The 24,336-nt window shown below is 57.2% G+C and overlaps 1 protein-coding gene across 1 annotated transcript; it reads right to left on the bottom strand.

Moving 5' to 3' along the window:
- Positions 1-233: 233 nt before the first annotated feature.
- Positions 234-10,841, bottom strand: LRIF1 (ligand dependent nuclear receptor interacting factor 1). The gene is made up of 4 exons (XM_073548441.1): positions 10,605-10,841; positions 7,335-9,372; positions 4,225-4,428; positions 234-798 (listed from the first exon to the last, which is right to left on the bottom strand). Exons 1-4 carry the CDS (start codon positions 10,655-10,657, stop codon positions 406-408), a joined length of 2,688 nt encoding a protein of 895 aa, XP_073404542.1. The 5' UTR covers positions 10,658-10,841; the 3' UTR covers positions 234-405.
- Positions 10,842-24,336: the final 13,495 nt, after the last annotated feature.

The raw sequence follows: 24,336 nt of genomic DNA, 5'->3' as shown, positions 1-24,336 counted from the left end.
TCCGGACACCCCGGGTTTCTGTCACTGATTATTTCTATTTTTTGCCTTTGTGTGGTTTATACCTGTGGCATGGAGTCCTGCTTCTCGGTCTTCTTGCTGATGTTTTGGGTGTTTTGGGCGTAGCATACAGTTATGTGGATATTCCGATGGAGCGTGTTCAGAATCCCGCCCCGGTAGCGGTGACGCCGCCGTCCTGCGCACAGCTCGCCGGGCACAGATATCAGACGTCGATGTCAAACGCTTTTTTTTTTTTTAATTTACGTATTTAGAAACATGCGATAAGAAAAACAGAACAAATTACCAAAAATTCACAACTTCTGAATTATTCCAGAAACCCCCTCAGGGGATCAAGGAAAAAATAAGAAACAACAACTCCCCTCCCAGGGGAGAACATTAACACTACAGTCACATATTCTGTCGGCGCAGCGCCTCCACCGCGTTCTCGCGCTCCTTCAACACTTCCTTCAGTCTCTGGATTTTCTCGTCCTTGGTCGTCTCATCAGGATACATGGAGTCGATGTGAAATCTTGGCCTTGACAGCAAAATGTCGCTGAAATGTCCTGAACGTTCCGGACTGACCTGGAAATCTGCAGGGTCGTAGGCGTCGTGGTGGGGCCAGGCGGAGTGCGATTCGTCTGTGGTCTCCCCGGGTACAGGGGATGAAGGGTTGTCAGATACCTCCGAGTCTGGCGGGTTGTGGCTCACGCCGTCGCTCTCCCATCTCTTCTGCACCTTGGTGACGTTTCCGGTCTGTGGCGACTTTCTTTTCAGTTGCTTCTGCGGTGTCTCTGCAGGATCCTACAGGGGGCGATAGTGTAAAACACACGATAAACACCTGAGAGCCACCCAATACCCCAGTGACTGCGGTCTAACCCCTCAGACGCCGCAGCAGATCGCGATCACAGCATCCAAGCGGTTAGTCAGAGCTCATCTGTACAGGGTAAAAAACATAACACGGGCTAACGGAACGCGTTACCAGCGAGAGGTCAACGAAAACTTTTAGTGTAAGAAAGTTTATAACGACACCGAACTGAACGTGATCTTATAGCAATTTTCTCCCTCTCTCTGCATTCTAGCCTCTTCCTATCGGAGATCTCTATTGTTTTGCAATTTTGTTTTCCTCCTCTTCCTAATTATTCCATCCACACCGCTGTAGGAGGGCGACGAGCAGCGCCTCTTTCAGGCCCTATTACGTGGACATGGGACGACCCCACAGGGTTAGAGCCTTAATCCTAAGGCCTAGTATTTAGGGGGGACCATGCACATTAGCATCAGATATGTCCTGACTCATTGTATCCCACTCGCAGGGATACAGGGGACATTGGTGACGATCCTACAGTGGTCAGCCCTCAAAATGAGGTCTTGTTACCTCATCGTTAGAGTACGGCTTGCCCTATTCCCCGCTCTTTTAGATGCCGCCGCTTACGGAGAGACACGTGTGACATTAGTGGTGATTAGTCGATATCCTCACAAGGACATTTAGTGATGATCACATTCCTAAAAGGGACCTCAAATCTCGTCCTATACAAGGTCTTAAGGCAGAGGTCTCAAACACGCGGCCCCTGAGGCAGGCATCTGCGGCCCACCACATGTCTCACTCCCTGAGGCAGGTGGAAGGTGTGCATTCAAGAGCGTGCAATAGCTGTTCTGTGTGCACAGGACCTGGGATGAGGTCACAGGAGGGGGAAGAGTCAGGGGTCACATGATCAGGGGCCTCAGTGTGTGCAGGAGCTGCTATCTGTGCTGGATGAGGTGAAGTTTGTGTGTGTGGGGTCAGGAGGGGTTTACGGGGCGGACGGAGCGCAGCCGCGCGTGTGCGGGGCGGACGGAGCGCAGCCGCGCGTGTGCGGGGCGGACGGAGCGCAGCCGCGCGTGTGCGGGGCGGACGGAGCGCAGCCGAGCGTGTGCGGGGCGGACGGAGCGCAGCCGAGCGTGTGCGGGGCGGACGGAGCGCAGCCGAGCGTGTGCGGGGCGGACGGAGCGCAGCCGAGCGTGTGCGGGGCGGACGGAGCGCAGCCGAGCGTGTGCGGGGCGGACGGAGAGGAGCTGTGTGTGTACGGAGAGGAGCCGTGTGTGTACGAAGTGTACTGAGCAGGGTGTACGGAGAGGAGCCGCGTGTGTACGAGGCGTACGGAGAGGAGCCGCGTGTGTGTACGAGGCGTACGGAGCGCAGCCGCGTGTGTGTACGAGGCGTACGGAGCGCAGCCGCGTGTGTGTACGGAGAGGAGCCGTGTGTGTACGAAGTGTACTGAGCAGGGTGTACGGAGCGAAGCCGCGTGTGTACGAGGCGTACGGGGCGCAGCCGCGTGTGTGTACGAGGCGTACGGAGCGCAGCCGCGTGTGTACGAGGCGTACGGAGCGCAGCCGCGTGTGTGTACGAGGCGTACGGAGCGCAGCCGCGTGTGTGTACGAGGCGTACGGAGCGCAGCCGCGTGTGTGTACGAGGCGTACGGAGCGCAGCCGCGTGTGTGTACGAGGCGTACGGAGCGCAGCCGCGTGTGTGTACGAGGCGTACGGAGCGCAGCCGCGTGTGTGTACGGAGAGGAGCCGTGTGTGTACGAAGTGTACTGAGCAGGGTGTACGGAGAGGAGCCGCGTGTGTACGAGGCGTACGGAGAGGAGCCGCGTGTGTGTACGAGGCGTACGGAGCGCAGCCGCGTGTGTGTACGAGGCGTACGGAGCGCAGCCGCGTGTGTGTACGAGGCGTACGGAGCGCAGCCGCGTGTGTGTACGAGGCGTACGGAGAGGAGCCGTGTGTGTACGAAGTGTACTGAGCAGGGTGTACGGAGCGAAGCCGCGTGTGTGTACGAGGCGTACGGGGCGCAGCCGCGTGTGTGTACGAGGCGTACGGAGCGCAGCCGCGTGTGTACGAGGCGTACGGAGCGCAGCCGCGTGTGTGTACGAGGCGTACGGAGCGCAGCCGCGTGTGTGTACGAGGCGTACGGAGCGCAGCCGCGTGTGTGTACGAGGCGTACGGAGCGCAGCCGCGTGTGTGTACGAGGCGTACGGAGCGCAGCCGCGTGTGTGTACGAGGCGTACGGAGCGCAGCCGCGTGTGTGTACGAGGCGTACGGAGCGCAGCCGCGTGTGTGTACGAGGCGTACGGAGCGCAGCCGCGTGTGTGTACGAGGCGTACGGAGCGCAGCCGCGTGTGTGTACGAGGCGTACGGAGCGCAGCCGCGTGTGTGTACGAGGCGTACGGAGCGCAGCCGCGTGTGTGTACGAGGCGTACGGAGCGCAGCCGCGTGTGTGTACGAGGCGTACGGAGCGCAGCCGCGTGTGTGTACGAGGCGTACGGAGCGCAGCCGCGTGTGTGTACGAGGCGTACGGAGCGCAGCCGCGTGTGTGTACGAGGCGTACGGAGCGCAGCCGCGTGTGTGTACGAGGCGTACGGAGCGCAGCCGCGTGTGTGTACGAGGCGTACGGAGAGGAGCCGCGTGTGTACGAGGCGTACGGAGCGCAGCCGCGTGTGTACGAGGCGTACGGAGCGCAGCCGCGTGTGTACGAGGCGTACGGAGCGCAGCCGCGTGTGTACGAAGCGCAGCCGCGTGTGTACGAGGTGTACGGAGAGGAGCCGCGTGTGTACGAGGTGTACGGAGAGGAGCCGCGTGTGTACGAGGTGTACGGAGAGGAGCCGCGTGTGTACGAGGTGTACGGAGAGGAGCCGCGTGTGTACGAGGTGTACGGAGAGGAGCCGCGTGTGTACGAGGTGTACGGAGAGGAGCCGCGTGTGTACGAGGTGTACGGAGAGGAGCCGCGTGTGTACGAGGTGTACGGAGAGGAGCCGCGTGTGTACGAGGTGTACGGAGAGGAGCCGCGTGTGTACGAGGTGTATTAAGTTTGAAAGGAATGCGGCCCGCCAGCTCAAATTTTTTTTTTTTTTATGTGCGGCCCATTATAGCTGAACTCGAGCGCTTTAATTTCCATATCCCAACGTGTTTCATCCTACTGTAGTCCCCGTCACCCCCTAAGGTCCTTCCATCAAAGAGACGCGGGCAGCGCCATGATCGAGGGATCACAGAGTCCTCTTGTTGGAGATTGCCTGTAAAAGCTTCCCAATTGGTTGGGATAGAGGGAGTGTTCTCCTATTTCACAGCCGATTGGCTAAGCTGTCATTTCCTTGTTTTGATCCTCCTCAGTGCTGTGATTGGCCCCCAGGTATGCCCACCTATTACGATTGGTTAGACTAGGCAGTAGGGAGCAATAAAAGTGCAGCCATCACTCACCGTCACCAAAGATCCTGACTCCCCCGGGGGGCTCGCATTAGAGGCTGATGTGCCAGCCGCCCGGATCAGAGGAATCCTCTTTAGGATAATTTTTTCCTTCTTCAATAAACCAAATTTCTGCCTCCAGCTTCTCTCGTCCATTCCCTTCGCCTCAGGGGGCTTAGGGGAAGTGGCGATTTCTGTCTTTTGGGAATTGGGCAGCAGCTGCAAGGAGAACAGAAATTAATGGACAAATCTGAGCAAGACCCAGGAGCAAATATTACATCAGTGCAAAACGGAGGCCGGCTCCCCGACAGCAGAAGAGGTCGGGCCTACGACCACTTCTGCTGGTGACGGCTATCACTCACACTATACTGATAGGTGGGAAAAGAATCCAAAAGTGGTGAAATAATGAAAAAAAAAAAAATAATGCAATTCCATCATTGTGTTTTCTCGTTTCATTTTACAGCAAGAACGACCTGGTAACGCACTCTCCTGGTCAGTGCGATCACGACGATCCCAGACTGGATTAGGTTATTCTTTATGTTTAAGTGGAGGAAAAAAAAAAAAAAATGAATATTTGCAAAAAAAAATAAATAAAAAAATAAATAAGAGTTTTGGTCGCTGTTTCCTGAGCCTGGTCACATTTTTGTGACGATGGAGCTTGTGAGGGTTTATACTTTTATTTTTTAGTGTGCTTTCAGGGTTCTTGAGCCCTTGATCTCGTTATATATTCCACCTTAGTCAGTATTGCATTAAATAGTCAATATGATGGCCTCCTATGGAGTACAGCCACAGGACCACCAGATTTGGAGCCATGGTGACCCCTCCTCAGCAGACCCTCAGATGCCATGACAATCTAATACCACCTTGCGATCAGGTTGCAGAGATCCGGTGCCGGAGGCAATGCCCACACACCTGGAACTGTGGAATTTAAGTGGTTAAACTGCAGCAATCAGGATTTGGCTCTGATCGCTGCTGCTACAGGCGGATACCAGCGGGGCATGGTGCGGGCTCAGCTGCTCCGTCATCAGCAGCTAACAGAAAGCAATAGCCTGCACAATCATCTGCAAGGAGGTGCAGACAGGCTGAAGTACGTCCTACGCCAGGTTCCTGCACATGGAGCGGCCTCCTGACCCGTCATCTAGCATCATGCTGTAAGAGCAGCGACCAGAGCTTGCTCCGATCTCTGCCGTCCAATCGCTTAAGTGATGCCGTCAATCCAAATGCAATGAAACAAATTATAAAATAATGAACAGATTGATTCAAAGTTTGAGTCGCTTTCCTTTTTCTTCCTCCCTTTTTAAATAATGAAATAAAAAAAAAAAAACAAAACGTCACATCTGTAAAACTCCGATCAAAATATAACTATTTACCTGTTACGAAAAAAAAATAAAATTGCAGTCAGGTCCCCTGTGGGGTGGAGTGGAGTGTGAACTGGATCTGGTGGAGGAACGCAGGGATCTAGTCACAGCGCCTAATGAAGGCCGGTAACAGCACCAGGGCGATCCAGCGACAGACGCCGGTCCCCTACAGAGGGATCCGTTTTGTTTTGTTCACCTAGAGATAGAGGTTTAGAATATATCTGGGCATCATCACTTGTCCGGGATGTTATGGGTCAAACGCTAATAGTTTTTGAGGTCTGTGTTTTCCTTCCCTCGTCTCACAGATCATTGTGCGCTCTCTTTGATGTCGGTGAGTCCAGTTGTTCCCTTGGCTCGGCAGCCGTAGCGTGTATACGCACCTTGCTATTTTAGGTCTATTTAATAATAAATATTTTGGTGTGTTTTATGCTTTTGCTGGAATCTTTCTGTCTTTTGACTCCTGGCCATAATACTTTGGATTATTCGTGCTCTTCACTGCATACGTTGCACGCATTCTACCACCATCACGTGTCCTCTCTCCTCTCCGGCCGCAGGTTCCTACACACGGCCGGTGACTTTGTTGTAACCTATTGTGATTGTCCTTTTGTGTAGACAATGTATGTTGGATGCTACACTTACAACTCAGTAATCCTATGACACGTATACACCCAAAACGCGTCAGGTACGAGTCCTCGCAATTTAATGTTTTATCTACTTTCCGATAAAGAATCTACTTTTATCCCTGGATGGTTGTGCCGGAATCTTTCCCCGTTATTTTCATCTACTTTCCTGTGATCGCCAGTGGAGTCGGCAACATCAGGAGGAACTCCGGACTAATTTCCAACTACACATCATCAGCGTGGTGAGCTCCTGCATCTCTCACAAAGGTGATTTGAGGGGCTTTAGATTTTTGGGACATCTAAGCCAATACATGGTGGAGATTATAAACGAAAATTATTAGAGTCCTACTGGATTTTTATGTTGGAAACGCGTTCACCCCATGGTCTAAATCTGAGACGAAATATTAATGTTGCATTTTTTTTTTCCTTGTTTTCTTTCTTTAGGTTCTAGTTTTTACATAGATTGACTATAATAGATTTGTATGCTGATTTACAAAGATTTCATTCAATACTAACGACAGGTGACTAATCGCTCAGAGGAGACGCGCCTGGGGCTCTTCAGACAACATAGAAGAACTTTCATTCCGCAGCCAGACCACAGATAAGACGGACATCGAAACGCGTAGCTCGTCATTTTCATGCCTCCATTTCACTGGATCATCCGATTTTTCTTTACTTATTTACTCGTTACGGTAGAAGCCGTTTTGCATTGTCTTTTTTTTTCGGTCAAACGCAATAAAAAGCGACAAAAAAGTCTCATGTAACCAAGAATGACAGCAATAAAAACATCCAGCTCGCCGCACAAAAAAAAGTCATCCTACGTTGGAATCGTACTGACCGGGAGAATCATGTTCCCAAGCCTTTCGAACTGCAGAATAAAGGCCATGAAAACAAAACACAATGGTGGCATTGGGGGTATATCTTCAAGGTCACAGCTCTGGGAATTTCTTCCTTGTTCCAGGAATTAATGGTGTCATAAAAAAAAAACAAAAAAAAAAACAGGTCCTGGGGATGGAAAAACAACACGATGGCTCCTGAAAGCAGGGCAGGAAAAAACAGAACCATAAAAAAAGAAAATCAGCCTCAACGGGAAGGGGATAAGGAGAAAAACAAACTCACGGTTACATTCCTGGATTATGGCACCTACCTGGTCAGTTTTCCTGACGGTGTCCCCCTTATTAGCAGTGTTAACCACGAAGGTGCTGGCACTAGATGGGGCGATGGCAGCACTAGAAGGGGCGCCGCCCACACTGGATAGGGCACTGGCCGAACAGGATGGGGCGCCGGCCGCATTGGAGAGGGCACTGGCCAAATAATGGGATGAGGCGATGGCCGCACTGGAGAGGGCACTGGCCAAATGGGATGGGGCGATGGCCGCACTGGAGAGGGCACTGGCCGAACAGGATGGGGTGCCGACCACATTGGATAGGGCACTGGCCGAACGGGATGGGGCTCCGGCCGCACTGGAGAGGGCACTGGCCGAACGGGATGGGGCGCCGCCCGCACAGGATAGGGCACTGGCCGAACGGGATGGGGCGCCGGCTGCACTGGATAGGGCACTGGCCGAACAGGATGAACTGCCGGCAGCTCCGGATAGGGCACTGGCCAAATGAGATGGGGCGCCGGCCGTACTGGAGGGGGCGCCGGCCAAACAGGGTGAGCGGCCGGCAGCTCTGAATAGGGCACTGACCGAACGGGACAGGGCGCCGGTCGCACTGGATGGGGCACTGGCCGAACAGAGTGATCCGCCAGCAGCTCTGGATAGGGTACTGGCCGAATGAGATGGGGTGCTGGTCGCACTGGAGGGGGCGCCGGCCGAACAGGGTGAGCGTCCGGCAGCTCTGAATAGGGCACTGACCGAATGGGACGGGGCGCCGGCCGTGCTGGAGGGGGCGCTGGGCGAACAGGGTGAGCTGCTGGCAGCTCTGGATAGGGTATTGGCCGAACGAGATGGGGCTCCGGCAGCACTGGGCGGAGCGCCCCACAGCTCTCGGGAGACGTTGCTGCCGCTATCCTCAGACATATAAAGGACACTGGGGTCGCTTCTGACTGCTTGAGGGGTAGAACTCTTTCTTTTGGGTTTTGCTGTGCTGACATTGGACTGGACAGTCGTTTCAGACCCGGGAGAGGGCGACTTATTTTTGGCTAGCACCACCTGCACCACTTTATTGGATAGCTCATTCATGGGTTTCACGTTTGATGTGGGTTTTTCCGGTGTCACGAACTGCGGAGGTTCTGGGATTTTCGACCCGGCGTTGATGATTTCGGCGCCTTTCTTGGTCAAGAAGAAAATCTTGTTGTTGCACATGACGAGGGCATTGTCCTTTATTTGCACGACCTTAGATTGATCTGGGTTGGTCACGATTATGTCCTCCATCTTGGTTTTTGTCAGCTTCTGTAGGATTTTTGACGCGGTTTCATTGGAGGATTTCACTGGAACGACGCAGGAGGCCGACTCCTGGTCCTCCTGGACGACCCATTTCATGGGTTCTTTCAGAGCTTCACTCACTCCTGAGAGCGGCCTGGTCTGCAATGGAGACTTGGTATCAGGACTGGGATTAGACTGGGAGCTCTGCGCAGCACTGGCTTTGACAGTATTTACTGGTGACACATAGATGACAGAGGGGACCTTGCTGACGTCACTGACTCTCGCCTGGGGCAGGATCTTTTGCTGGATGGAGAAGGGCAGGGAAGAGACGGGTACAGATATAACCTCGGCGTGAGAGGGAATCTGGAGGGAATGCCCAGAGGGTAACTTCGGCATGGGTTTTATGGGACTGGCTGGCTTGGTGTTCACCATGATGAATGTTGGAGGATTCCCAGGTACAGAATTTGCAGGAAGCGTCAGCTGTCCCCTATCGAGGAATAAAGTCGCCTCCTGATACACCGGGAACTGATTCTCAACATGGAGGGTGTTACCCTGTGCCGAGATTATATAATTCCCCAAGGTGGGCGTCTGTACTAGGGGCATGCTCACAGGACTGGGTCGTGACAGGACGGGGAGCGATGGTGCAGGTGAGGATATAACCGCTGGAGGAACATTGAGGACCGGCGTGCTGGGAGCGGGGGCAGGGGGTGCTGCAGGAAACGACTTTTCTTTAGGTTTTAGTATGGGAAGGAGATTCAAGACGTTGGTCCCCTGCGGTCCGGTGGTCTGCACGACCTGATAGAAGCAGCCGGTGAGACTGGAACAGAAAGAACAGAAGGATTAGAGAAAGACGCAAGAACATGACACACAGCTGTGACTCTAATCACTGACACAAGAACTCTGCTGGCTGGGAGCTTACTGGCTCGGCCCCTGCGGTGTAGGGAAAAGGCGGCTCCCAAAAAAGCAGGATAACTTTACGGTGGCTAGGGGTCTGACAATAGGGACCCACAGTGTTCTCCATTTATTCTCTATTAGACGCCCCCTAACCCCCGGAGGACGGCAGCTGCGCCCACCCCGACCCGCAGAGGACGGCAGCTGCGCCCACCCCGACCCCCCCCGGAGGAAGGCTGCTGCGCCCACCCCGACCCCCCCCGGAGGACAGCGGTAGCCCCCTCTGACCCCCAGAGGACAGCTGTGCCCCTCCCCGACCCCAGAAGGCGGCCATGCCCACCCCGGCTGCACTCCCCCCAGAAGGCTGCTGAGCCCACCCCGACCCCCCGGAGGAAGGCTGCTGAGCCCACCCCGACCCCCCGGAGGAAGGCTGCTGCGCCCACCCCGACCCCCCTGGAGGAAGGCTGCTGCGCCCACCCCGACCCCCCCCGGAGGAAGGCTGCTGCGCCCACCCCGACCCCCCGGAGGAAGGCTGCTGCGCCCACCCCGACCCCCCGGAGGAAGGCTGCTGCGCCCACCCCCGGAAGACAGCTGCGACCCCCCCTGATCTCTGGAGGACAGCTGTGACCCCCCCTGACCCCAGGAAGGCGGCTGCGCCCACCCCTGCCCCCCGGAGGAAGGCTGCTGCGCCCACCCCGACCCCCCGGAGGAAGGCTGCTGCGCCCACCCCGACCCCCCGGAGGAAGGCTGCTGCGCCCACCCCCGGAAGACAGCTGCGACCCCCCCTGATCTCTGGAGGACAGCTGCGACCCCCCCTGATCTCTGGAGGACAGCTGTGACCCCCCCTGACGCCAGGAAGGCGGCTGCGCCCACCCCTGCCCCCCGGCTGCACTCCCCCCCACGCTAGAGCGTCACTGCGCCCCCCATATCCTCAGTCTGCAATAGACGTTAAAAAAAACCCAGAACCCCCCCGGCGCTGTCGCTCTTTATAACTATTTGTCGGCAAGATATTTCCCATTCCACAGCATGTCGTCAGCCAAACAAATGGTTCCGAGAAAAGGGTTGAGGTGACACATTGGGGGGCGCAGAGATCTCGGGGTCTATACAGGTCCCAGCCTGAGGCCTCCGTGTGTAACGACCACAGCCCCTCACACTCACCCCTGACCGGAGCGCGCCCACTGCCCCGGCGGAGACAGCTGGGGATGAGACATGGAGCGGCTGGGAGCTCCCCGCACACTACACCGGGGCCGCGCTCATGGCAGAGCCGCCTCCTCACAGGTAAACTGCGGCCCAGGGCACGGGAGGAACAGCCAGCAGCATCACAGGACCGACCGGAAGTCACCACTGACCGATGCCCCGCCCACCCGAGGCTCCTCAGCGGAAAGGGCGGGAACTCACTTCACTGCACCAATAGGAAAGGGAGCGACTAGAGCGGAGTGGATGGCTTGTGGTAATGACGTCACAGGAAGGGGCGGAGCCTCCAGTGCAGAGAAGCGGGAAGCAGCAGAGTAAAAGCTAGACTGCATGGGCGCCTGCCAACTGTAACGTCATTTCCGGGGGCGTGTCATCCCGGGAATGGGGGCGTCTGGTGCTGGGCACTGGGGCAATCTAGTGCCGGCGTCTGTGACAGACAGGACGGCTTCTTACCAGGGTGGTGTCTTCGGTTGATGGGGGGCTGATACTTGGGGCTATCTAGTGGGGTTTGGGGGCTTAATGTTTGGGTCATCTGGGAGCTGTTGGGCTCCGGGAGGGGAGGAGGGGTTAATGCATGCTTCTGTGGTCTGGTGGGCTCCTTGGGGGTCTACTGCAGGGCCCAACCAGACCCCACAAGCGTGCATTACCCACCCCCCTCCTGAGGACAACCAGACCCCACAAGCGTGCATTACCCACCCCCCTCCTGAGGACAGCCAGACCCCACATGCGTGCATTAACCACCCCCCTCCTGAGGACAGCCAGACCCCACAAGCGTGCATTAACCACCCCCCTCCTGAGGACAACCAGACCCCACATGCGTGCATTAACCACCCCCCTCCTGAGGACAGCCAGACCCCACATGCGTACATTAACCACCCCCCTCCTGAGGACAACCAGACCCCACATGCGTGCATTAACCACCCCCCTCCTGGGGACAGCCAGACCCCACAAGCGTGCATTAACCACCCCCCCTCCTGAGGACAGCCAGACCCCACATGCGTGCATTAACCACCCCCCTCCTGAGGACAACCAGACCCCACATGCGTGCATTAACCACCCCCCTCCTGGGGACAGCCAGACCCCACAAGCGTGCATTAACCACCCCCCCTCCTGAGGACAGCCAGACCCCACATGCGTGCATTAACCACCCCCCTCCTGGGGACAGCCAGACCCCACATGCGTGCATTAACCACCCCCCTCCTGAGGACAGCCAGACCCCACATGCGTGCATTAACCACCCCCCTCCTGAGGACAACCAGACCCCACATGCGTGCATTAACCACCCCCCTCCTGAGGACAGCCAGACCCCACATGCGTGCATTAACCACCCCCCCTCCTGAGGACAGCCAGACCCCACATGCGTGCATTAACCACCCCCCTCCTGAGGACAACCAGACCCCACATGCGTGCATTAACCACCCCCCCTCCTGGGGACAGCCAGACCCCACATGCGTGCATTAACCACCCCCCTCCTGGGGACAGCCAGACCCCACAAGCGTGCATTAACCACCCCCCCTCCTGAGGACAGCCAGACCCCACATGCGTGCATTAACCACCCCCCTCCTGAGGACAGCCAGACCCCACATGCGTGCATTAACCACCCCCCTCCTGAGGACAGCCAGACCCCACATGCGTGCATTAACCACCCCCCTCCTGGGGACAACCAGACCCCACATGCGTGCATTAACCACCCCCCTCCTGAGGACAGCCAGACCCCACAAGCGTGCATTAACCACCCCCCTCCTGAGGACAGCCAGACCCCACATGCGTGCATTAACCACCCCCCTCCTGAGGACAGCCAGACCCCACAAGCGTGCATTAACCACCCCCCTCCTGAGGACAGCCAGACCCCACAAGCGTGCATTAACCACCCCCCTCCTGGGGACAACCAGACCCCACAAGCGTGCATTAACCACCCCCCTCCTGGGGACAGCCAGACCCCACATGCGTGCATTAACCACCCCCCTCCTGGGGACAGCCAGACCCCACAAGCGTGCATTAACCACCCCCCTCCTGGGGACAACCAGACCCCACAAGCGTGCATTAACCACCCCCCTCCTGAGGACAGCCAGACCCCACAAGCGTGCATTAACCACCCCCCTCCTGGGGACAACCAGACCCCACAAGCGTGCATTAACCACCCCCCTCCTGGGGACAACCAGACCCCACAAGCGTGCATTAACCACCCCCCTCCTGGGGACAACCAGACCCCACAAGCGTGCATTAACCACCCCCCTCCTGGGGACAACCAGACCCCACAAGCGTGCATTAACCACCCCCCTCCTGGGGACAACCAGACCCCACAAGCGTGCATTACCCACCCCCCTCCTGAGGACAGCCAGACCCCACAAGCGTGCATTAACCACCCCCCTCCCGGCCCCCGGGGACAACCAGACCCCACAAGTGTGCATTAACCACCCCCCTCCTGGGGACAACCAGACCCCACAAGCGTGCATTAACCACCCCCCTCCTGGGGACAACCAGACCCCACAAGCGTGCATTAACCACCCCCCTCCTGGGGACAACCAGACCCCACAAGCGTGCATTAACCACCCCCCTCCTGGGGACAACCAGACCCCACAAGCGTGCATTAACCACCCCCCTCCTGAGGACAACCAGACCCCACAAGCGTGCATTAACCACCCCCCTCCTGGGCCCAACCAGACCCCACAAGCGTGCATTAACAACCCCCCTCCTGGGGACAACCAGACCCCACAAGCGTGCATTAACCACCCCCCTCCTGGGCCCAACCAGACCCCACAAGCGTGCATTACCCACCCCCCTCCTGAGGACAGCCAGACCCCACAAGCGTGCATTACCCACCCCCCTCCTGAGGACAGCCAGACCCCACAAGCGTGCATTAACCACCCCCCTCCTGAGGACAGCCAGACCCCACATGCGTGCATTAACCACCCCCCTCCTGAGGACAGCCAGACCCCACAAGCGTGCATTAACCACCCCCCTCCTGGGGACAACCAGACCCCACAAGCGTGCATTAACCACCCCCCTCCTGGGGACAACCAGACCCCACAAGCGTGCATTAACCACCCCCCTCCTGGGGACAACCAGACCCCACAAGCGTGCATTAACCACCCCCCTCCTGGGGACAACCAGACCCCACAAGCGTGCATTAACCACCCCCCTCCTGGGGACAACCAGACCCCACAAGCGTGCATTACCCACCCCCCTCCTGAGGACAGCAGACCCCACAAGCGTGCATTAACCACCCCCCTCCCGGCCCCCGGGGACAACCAGACCCCACAAGCGTGCATTAACCACCCCCCTCCTGGGGACAACCAGACCCCACAAGCGTGAATTAACCACCCCCCTCCTGGGGACAACCAGACCCCACAAGCGTGCATTAACCACCCCCCTCCTGGGGACAACCAGACCCCACAAGCGTGCATTAACCACCCCCCTCCTGGGGACAACCAGACCCCACAAGCGTGCATTAACCACCCCCCTCCTGAGGACAACCAGACCCCACAAGCGTGCATTAACCACCCCCCTCCTGGGCCCAACCAGACCCCACAAGCGTGCATTAACAACCCCCCTCCTGGGGACAACCAGACCCCACAAGCGTGCATTAACCACCCCCCTCCTGGGCCCAACCAGACCCCACAAGCGTGCATTAACAACCCCCCTCCTGGGGACAACCAGACCCCACAAGCGTGCATTAACCACCCCCCTCCTGGGCCCAACCAGACCCCACAAGCGTGCATTAACCACCCCCCTCCTGGGGACAACCAGACCCCACAAGCGTGCATTAACCACCCCCCTCCTGGGCCCAACCAGACCCCACAAGCGTGCATTAACCACCCCCCTCCTGGGGACAACCAGACCCCACAAGCGTACATTAACCACCCCCCTCCTGGGCCCAACCAGACCCCACAAGCGTGCATTAACCACCCCCCTCCTGGGCCCAACCAGACCCCACAAGCGTGCATTAACCACCCCCCTCCTGGGGACAACCAGACCCCACAAGCGTGCATTAACCACCCCCCTCCTGGGCCCAACCAGACCCCACAAGCGTGCATTAACCACCCCCCTCCTGGGCCCAACCAGACCCCACAAGCGTGCATTAACCACCCCCCTCCTGGGGACAACCAGACCCCACAAGCGTGCATTAACCACCCCCCTCCTGGGCCCAACCAGACCCCACAAGCGTGCATTAACCACCCCCCTCCTGGGGACAACCAGACCCCACAAGCGTGCATTAACCACCCCCCTCCTGGGGACAACCAGACCCCACAAGCGTGCATTAACCACCCCCCTCCTGGGGACAACCAGACCCCACAAGCGTGCATTAACCACCCCCCTCCTGGGCCCAACCAGACCCCACAAGCGTGCATTAACCACCCCCCTCCTGGGGACAACCAGACCCCACAAACGTGCATTAACCACCCCCCTCCTGGGGACAACCAGACCCCACAAGCGTGCATTAACCACCCCTCTCCTGGGCCCAACCAGACCCCACAAGCGTGCATTAACCACCCCCCTCCTGGGGACAACCAGACCCCACAAGCGTGCATTAACCACCCCCCTCCTGAGGACAACCAGACCCCACAAGCGTGCATTAACCACCCCCCTCCCGGGGACAACCAGACACCACAAGCGTGCATTAACCACCCCCCCCCCCGGCCCCCGGGGACAACCAGACCCCACAAGCGTGCATTAAACACCCCCCTCCTGGGCCCAACCAGACCCCACAAGCGTGCATTAACCACCCCCCTCCTGGGCCCAACCAGACCCCACAAGGGTGCATTAACCACCCCCCTCCCGGACCCCGGGGACAACCAGACCCGACAAGCGTGCATTAACCACCCCCCTCCTGAGGACAACCAGACCCCACAAGCATGCATTAACCACCCCCCTCCTGAGGACAACCAGACCCCACAAGCGTGCATTAACCACCCCCCTCCTGGGCCCAACCAGACCCCACAAGCGTGCATTAACCACCCCCCTCCTGGGGACAACCAGACCCCCCAAGCGTGCATTAACCACCCCCCTCCTGGGCCCAACCAGACCCCACAAGCGTGCATTAACCACCCCCCTCCTGCGGACAACCAGACCCCACAAGTGTGCATTAACCACCCCCCTCCTGGGCCCAACCAGACCCCACAAGCGTGCATTAACCACCCCCCTCCTGGGGACAACCAGACCCCACAAGCGTGCATTAACCACCCCCCTCCTGAGGACAACCAGACCCCACAAGCGTGCATTAACCACCCCCCTCCCGGCCCCCGGGGACAACCAGACCCCACAAGCGTGCATTAACCACCCCCCTCCTGGGCCCAACCAGACCCCACAAGCGTGCATTAACCACCCCCCTCCCGGCCCCCGGGGACAACCAGACCCCACAAGCGTGCATTAACCACCCCCCTCCTGAGGACAACCAGACCCCACAAGCGTGCATTAACCACCCCCCCTCCCGGCCCCCGGGACAACCAGACCCCACAAGCGTGCATTAACCATCCCTCTCCTGGGCCCAACCAGACCCCACAAGCGTGCATTAACCACCCCCCTCCCGGACCCCGGGGACAACCAGACCCCACAAGCGTGCATTACCCACCCCCCTCCTGAGGACAACCAGACCCCACAAGCGTGCATTAACCACCCCCCTCCCGGCCCCCGGGGACAACCAGACCTCACAAGCGTGCATTACCCACCCCCCTCCTGAGGACAACCAGACCCCACAAGCGTGCATTAACCACCCCCCCTCCCGGCCCCCGGGGACAACCAGACCCCACAAGCATGCATTAACCACCCCCCTCCTGGGCCCAACCAGACCCCACAAGCGTGCATTAACCACCCCCCTCCTGGGCCCATCCAGACCCCACAAGCGTGCATTAACCACCCCCCTCCCGGACCCCGGGGACAACCAGACCCCACAAGCGTGCATTAACCACCCCCCTCCTGAGGACAACCAGACCCCACAAGCGTGCATTAACCACCCCCCTCCTGAGGACAACCAGACCCCACAAGCATGCATTAACCACCCCCCTCCCGGGGACAACCAGACACCACAAGCGTGCATTAACCACCCCCCTCCCGGGGACAACCACACCCCACAAGCGTGCATTAACCACCCCCTTCCCGGGGACAACCAGACACCACAAGCGTGCATTAACCACCCTCCTCCCGGGGACAACCAGACACCACAAGCGTGCATTAACCACCCCCCCTCCCGGCCCCCGGGGACAACCAGACCCCACAAGCGTGCATTAACCACCCCCCTCCTGGGCCCAACCAGACCCCACAAGCGTGCATTAACCACCCCCCTCCTGGGCCCAACCAGACCCCACAAGCGTGCATTAACCACCCCCCTCCCGGACCCCGGGGACAACCAGACCCCACAAGCGGGCATTAACCACCCCCCTCCTGAGGACAACCAGACCCCACAAGCGTGCATTAACCACCCCCCTCCTGAGGACAACCAGACCCCACAAGCGTGCATTAACCACCCCCCTCCCGGGGACAACCAGACACCACAAGCGTGCATTAACCACCCCCCTCCCGGGGACAACCAGACCCCACAAGCGTGCATTAACCACCCCCCTCCCGGGGACAACCAGACCCCACAAGCGTGCATTAACCACCCCCTTCCCGGGGACAACCAGACACCACAAGCGTGCATTAACCACCCCCCTCCCGGGGACAACCAGACACCACAAGCGTGCATTAACCACCCCCTTCCCGGGGACAACCAGACCCCACAAGCGTGCATTAACCACCCCCTTTCCGGGGACAACCAGACACCACGAGCGTGCATTAACCACCCCCCTCCCGGGGACAACCAGACACCACAAGCGTGCATTAACCACCCCCCTCCCGGGGACAACCAGACACCACAAGCGTGCATTAACCACCCCCTTCCCGGGGACAACCAGACCCCACAAGCATGCATTAACCACCCCCCTCCCGGGGACAAACAGACACCACAAGCGTGCATTAACCACCCCCCTCCCGGGGACAACCAGACCCCACAAGCGTGCATTAACCACCCCCTTCCCGGGGACAACCAGACCTCACAAGCGTGCATTAACCACCCCCCTCCCGGGGACAACCAGACACCACAAGCGTGCATTAACCACCCCCCCTCCCGGCCCCCGGGGACAACCAGACCCCACAAGCGTGCATTAACCACCCCCCTCCTGGGCCCAACCAGACCCCACAAGCGTGCATTAACCACCCCCCTCCCGGACCCCGGGGACAACCAGACCCCACAAGCGTGCATTAACCACCCCCCTCCTGAGGACAACCAGACCCCACAAGCGTGCATTAACCACCCCCCTCCTGAGGACAACCAGACCCCACAAGCATGCATTAACCACCCCCCTCCCGGGGACAACCAGACACCACAAGCGTGCATTAACCACCCCCCTCCCGGGGACAACCAGACCCCACAAGCGTGCATTAACCACCCCCTTCCCGGGGACAACCAGACCCCACAAGCGTGCATTAACCACCCCCTCCCGGGGACAACCAGACCCCACAAGCGTGCATTAACCACCCCCCTCCCCCCCGGGGACAACCAGACCCCACAAGTGTGCATTAACCACCCCCCTCCCCGGGACAACCACACCCCACAAGCGTGCATTAACCCCCCCCGGGGGCAACCAGACCGTACAAGCGTGCATTAACCACCCCCCTCCTGTCATGATCCATGCTGGATCATGACAGATAAAATACACTAGTAACCTTTTTTTTTCCTTGCACTGTGGTGGTTTCAGTTTTAGTTTTGCCCCCGGTGGCCGTTAGGGTCATTGCACTTGATGTTTTCTTTGCTTTGCCTTTTGCCCCTGGTGGTCACTGGGATTATAGCAGCCTTTAGCCCCTGATCATTTGACCATTCCCTTTTCCTATATAGGGTGACATGGTCTATGAGCAGTTGTTGGTGATAGCGTCTTTTTGGGATTCCAACCACGGTGAAGGGAGAAGCTGGCTTGAAGGTTGGAGCCACTGCTGAAACTCGTGTTCAACTCTGGCTGCCTGGTGTACGCAGCAGAGTTAGATGGTGAAGGTGGCAGCTGGCTCTGAGGTGTCGCGCCACTGCGAAAAGTTAATCCGGTGATGCACTCTGCTGCCTGGTGCTGCAGCAGAGCAAGATAAGTCTTTTTGTGTTTCCCCTGTTTGTATTTTCCCCTGGTGTGTATCAGTACAGCGGTGGGGCCAGTGCCTGCACCACACAGCTCCCTAGCAAGGGATAGGTGTAGGGTGTGCTAGGGTGACAGGTATCCTGATCGGCGCCTGGTGCGGAACCGGCCTAGGGATCGTTAGGAGTGGAGGGACACTGACTCAGGGGAGTGCAGGAGGTCTCCACGTCCCCGTTCCCTATCGCAGGGCCCACCGTTGTAACTGTTGCCCCTTTCCCCGTGCCTTGCTATTTCAGTTACCAGCCTGCGGGTCGCGTTACACAGGACAGTTACACATGCCTCGTCTTGTCGTTTTAGTTACCGGCCTACGGGTCGTGTCACACAGGACAGGTCCACAAGACATTATCACCAACCATAACATTTTTCTCTGGTGAGCCATGGGCCAAGTGCAGACTGGTGAGCAGTTGCTGCTGGCCCTCACTGAGGTTAGTGAGGAGCTGAATGATGTGTTTCAGCAGCACCTGCAGCGGAATTATGGGTCTGAGGCCTATCCTCTGCCTCAATTAGAGGGTCCATATACGGCGTTGGTGAGGATGTGCCGTGGAGTTCCTGCTGGGGAGCAGGACTTGCTTATACAGGCGGATGTACCAAGGCAGGTGAGTGGAGTCAGTGTCCCCATGGTGAAGGGGTTCGTCTCTGTAGTGAGCAGACTAATGATTTAGTCCTTGGCACTGACGCCGAAACTTCTGTACTGTCAGAGAAGCTGTGTTCCCCTGGTTGTGTGGAGGAAGACGACCTGGGAATGTATATTTCCTCCTCGCCCTCAGAAGGTACTATGACAACTGAGGTGATCATTGACGAGGTACCTGAGGGCATACCGGTGCTTGTGGACAGTGGAGCAGAAGTCAGTCTGGTGGATGCTCAGGTTGTCCAGACTCATAGTCTGAGGTGTGAGACGCCGGACAAACCCATAAGCGTCCAGGCCATTAACTCTGTCCCACTGAGCCAGGGGGGGTTAAACCAAGTCGTAGAAGACATTGAGCTGCATAGCGGACATCAGGATACATACAATCAGGGCATTTGTTACCACCCACCTTTCGTGTCTCCCTCTTTCCTCATAGACTGTAAGCTTGCGAGCAGGGCCCTCACTCCTCTTGGTATCTGTTATGATCTATGTGATTATTGTTATGCTGTAATGTCTATTGTCTTACAAATCCCCTCTGAAATGTAAAGTGCTGCGGAATATGTCGGCGCTATAGAAATAACATTTATTATTATCAGGATGTGTCCCAGCCATACTACGTCTTGGAGGGAAATCCAGCACCTATCGTTGTGGGCCCCCCTTGGTCTAAAAAACACAGCCCGGTCTTAGATTGGCGGACTAGGGAAGTAGTCAGCTGGGAGCAGTCGTGTGAGGGCTGCTGCCTCTGCCGTCTCTCTACAATCGTCCCCTTCCTCTACAGTGGTAGCAGCTGAGGTGCTGCAGGAGAGTAGGGGCAAGGCTCAACCCTCGCCATTAGCCAACCCTAAGAAGCACAGACCTCGTAGTAGGAGGGGTTGGAGGGTGTTGTGTCCCTTGGTGAATTGCGGGGGTGTGGTGACACAGGGGGACGCCTGTTGTCAGTTCCAGAGAGAGTTCACTGTATTGTGACAAACGAATGTGTGGCAATAAATGTTCAGGTCCGGACCTGTGTGTGAACGAGCATGTATGGGTGGCCACCAAAAACATCCAGTGGAAGTGTGTTGCAGGGGTCTGGAATTCTCAGGTGATCGGGCCGTATCTGGTGTCGGCTGTCCATGGCCCGGAGACTTACCAGCTGGAGTTACCCACATACTTGCCCATACACCTCTCGTTCCCCAGATTGGCGCTTTGGAGATGGGTGGTGCCTCCGGAACATACATTGCCAATACCAGCGGTGCTCGTTTGTCATAAACCTGAAGTGCAGATAGTTGCTGGGGTGAACTCTGGACCTGGGCGTCCCCGCTGTAGGTGGTTCCCTGATGAGGAGCGGTCTTGAGGGTCTAGAGGCCCCTCATTAAGGGGAGGGTACTGTCATGATCCATGCTGGATCATGACAGATAAAATGCACTAGTAACCTTTTTTTTTTTTTTTTTACACTGTGGTGGTTTCAGTTCTAGTTTTGCCCCCGGTGGTCACTGGGATTATAGCAGCCTTTAGCCCCTGATCATTTGACCATTCCCTTTTCCTATATAGGGTGACATGGTCTATGAGCAGGTGTTGGTGATAGCGTCTTTTTGGGATTCCAACCACAGTGAAGGGAGCAGCTGGCTTGAAGGTTGGAGCCACTGCTGAAACTGGTGTTGAACTCTGGCTGCCCGGTGTCCGCAGCAGAGTGAGATGGCGAAGGTGGCAGCTGGCTCTGAGGTGTTGCGCCACTGCGAAAAGTTAATCCGGTGATGCACTCTGCTGCCTGGTGCTGCAGCAGAGCAAGATAAGTCTTTTTGTGTTTCCCCTGTTTGTATTTTCCCCTGGTGTGTATTAGTACAGCGGTGGGGCCAGTGCCTGCACCACACAGCTCCCTAGCAAGGGATAGGTGTAGGGTGTGCTAGGGTGACAGGTATCCTGATCGGCGCCTGGTGCGGAACCGGCCTAGGGATCGTTAGGAGTGGAGGGACACTGACTCAGGGGAGTGCAGGAGGTCTCCACGTCCCCGTTCTCTATTGCAGGGCCCACCGTTGTATCTGTTGCCCCTTTCCCCGTGTCTTGCTGTTTCAGTTACCAGCCTGCGGGTCGCGTTACACAGGACAGTTACACGTGCCTTGTCTTGTCGTTTTAGTTACCGGCCTACTGGTTGTGTCACACAGGACAGGTCCATGTGACACCTCCCCTCCCGGGGACAACCAGACCCCACAAGCGTGCATTAACCACCCCCATCCCCCCGGGGACTACCAGACCCCACAAGCGTGCATTAACCACCCCCCTCCCGGGGACAACCAGACCTCACAAGCATGCATTAACCACCCCCCTCCTGGGGACAACCAGACCCCACAAGCGTGCATTAACCACCCCCCTCCCGGGGACAACCAGACCCCACAAGTGTGCATTAACCACTCCCCTCCCCCCTGGGACAACCAGACCCAACAAGCGTGCATTAACCACCCCCCTCACCGGGGACAACCAGACCCCACAAGCGTGCATTAACCACCCCTCCCCGGGGACAACCAGACCCCACAAGCGTGCATTAACTCCCCCTGGTATGGTTGGGATCTGGGATGGGGGGATTTAATGCACAATTGTGGTGTCTGAGTATCTTGGGGAATTGATGCTTGGGCAACGGGGCCTATGCTCGGGGCAGGCCTGTCTGCATCTGTTGTGACTTTAAAGGGAGGGATTGATTTTATGGTAGGCGCTCGACTGGTAGGGCTTTTTGTTTGGGGAGAGGTGCCATTTGGTGGGGGTTTATGCTTCTGGGTGTCCAACGGGGTGTAGACATCAGACGGGGCTTTATGCTAGGGAAGCTGGACATCCGATGGGGCTTATGCTGAGAGGGGGTGGACAACCAATGAGGTTTTATGCAGGGGGGGGTGTGGATGTCCAATGAGGGTTTTATGCTGGGAGTGGCATCCAATAGGGGCTTATGCTTAAGGGGGTGAACGTCCGATTGGGTTTATGCTGGGGGGGGGTGGACGTCTCCAATGAGGGTTTTATGCTGGGGGGGTGGACGTTCAATGAGGGTTTATGCTGGGGGGTGGATGTCCAGTGAGGGTTTTATGCTGGGGGGGTGGACATCCAATGGGGGTTTATGCTGGGGAGGGGTGGATGTCTGATGAGATTTTATGCTGGGGGGTGGATGTCCAATGAGGGTTTTATGCTGGGAGTGGCATCCGATAGGGGCTTATGCTTAAGGGGGATGGACTTCCAATGAGGGTTTATGTTGGGGGTGTGGACGTCCGATGAGGGTTTGTGCTGGGGGGTGGACGTCCAATGGGGGTTTATGCTGGGGGGTGGACGTCCGATGGGGGTTTATGCTGGAGGGGTGGACGTCCGATGGGGGTTTATGCTGGGGGGGTGGACGTCCGATGGGGGTTCAAGCTGGGGTGGCATCCGTTGGGGGGTTTATTTTTGGGGGTGGAGTGTGCATGATGGGTGTTTATGCTTGGGGGTTGGAGTGTGCATGATGGGGGTTTATGCTTGGGGGTGTGTGGCCGTCCAATGGGGGCTTATGATGGGGGTTGGAGGGTGCATTATGGGGATTTATGCTTGAGGGGGGCGTCTGGGGATTTACGCTTGGGGGAAGGGGGCATTTGGGCTTTGTTGGGTTTATCCTGTGGAGTCCACTGATTATTGTGAGGTGGAGGTTTATGATAGGAGAGGGGGGTTACGCTGTGTGGCCCTCTGGTTGGTTTGCGGGGTGGTTATTTCTTCATTGGGGCACACAAACTATGGTAGTATGCTGCTTATGCTAGGAGGGTACACCACCAACTGGCATGAAACTAATCTGTTTTAGCTTAGTGTCAGTAGGAGGCAGACATGGGTCCGGACCACACAGGCTGGTTTCTGCCTTAGGTCTTGATTTTTTTATTAATGATTTCCCTTTTTCTTTCAGATATGGCTTTTGAGGGTGACAGAGTGGAATTGTCACTCTGATCTCCCACCTAGAATTGTGTCACTACTGCATCATCTGTGGTCTATGAGGCAGGGCCCTAACACATCAAGAGTGTTTGGGATTTCCCGGCGGATGGTCCTTGCCACTAATCCCCTACCCTCTCGCCCCCCAGAGCCAGATAGAGTAGGGAGGGAAGACAAATCCGTTCCCTGCCAGTCGCCCGAAAGTCTGTGTTCAGGTAATTCCATTCCCGTCTTCATCACCAGTCTGCAAAGAAGGATATGAAATCTTCAGGATAGGTATATCCTACCGGGCAGTGAGGGGGCTCCATTAAAAAATGAAGGGATAAGACAAATATGTCCTAGTTTTCCTCAGCAATATAGACATCTCCTGGGGAAACCTTCCTATTTATGCGGCCTCCACGTTTGACAGAGGCTACTGCGACGACCCTACTCTTAAAAAAAAAAAAATCCAGGCTCTCGTCTAGCCTTCTCCGGTGGCCGGGCCACACTGCCAGTGCCCTGAACAATCATGCATGCCAACTTTCTAGTGCTTCCTGCCCTCTGCCTATCAGGGTAAGAGTACTTCTGCAACAGAGGACTAAACTCCTGCTTCCCAAGAGGTGCACAGTCCAATTGTGGTTGTTTCGGGAATGTTCAGTCCAAAAAAGCAACCAACGGACAACTCTCCTACCCACCAGGAAAAGAGACCTTCCTTCAGGCCATCCCTCTTCCTGGCATCCACGAACCCATCTGCGCTGGTCTGCTAGGCCTGGATCTAGCAGACTCCCTTTGACATGACGGGGCATTCCGATGTTGGATGTCTCTGAGGGTTGGCTGCCGTCTCCTTCACTTTTCAAGGCTGGTATGATATCTGGTCCTAGACACCGGAAGCAGGCCCCGGGGGGGGGCTGAGCCACAGACCCTCCCATCAGTCCTGCCCGCATGCACCAACAGCATATTACAGTTGTACAGTCCATAAGAAATGCATTACATGAAACAAGCAAAAGTTATCAATGCAAAAAAATGCACT

This window comes from Dendrobates tinctorius, unplaced genomic scaffold (assembly GCF_039654945.1).
Source record: "Dendrobates tinctorius isolate UK_male_01 unplaced genomic scaffold, ASM3965494v1 ptg000157l, whole genome shotgun sequence".
In the NCBI taxonomy this organism is placed as follows: domain Eukaryota; kingdom Metazoa; phylum Chordata; class Amphibia; order Anura; family Dendrobatidae; genus Dendrobates; species Dendrobates tinctorius.
The sequence above is the reverse complement of the archived record's forward strand: the minus strand, read 5'-3'. Positions and strand labels throughout refer to the sequence as shown.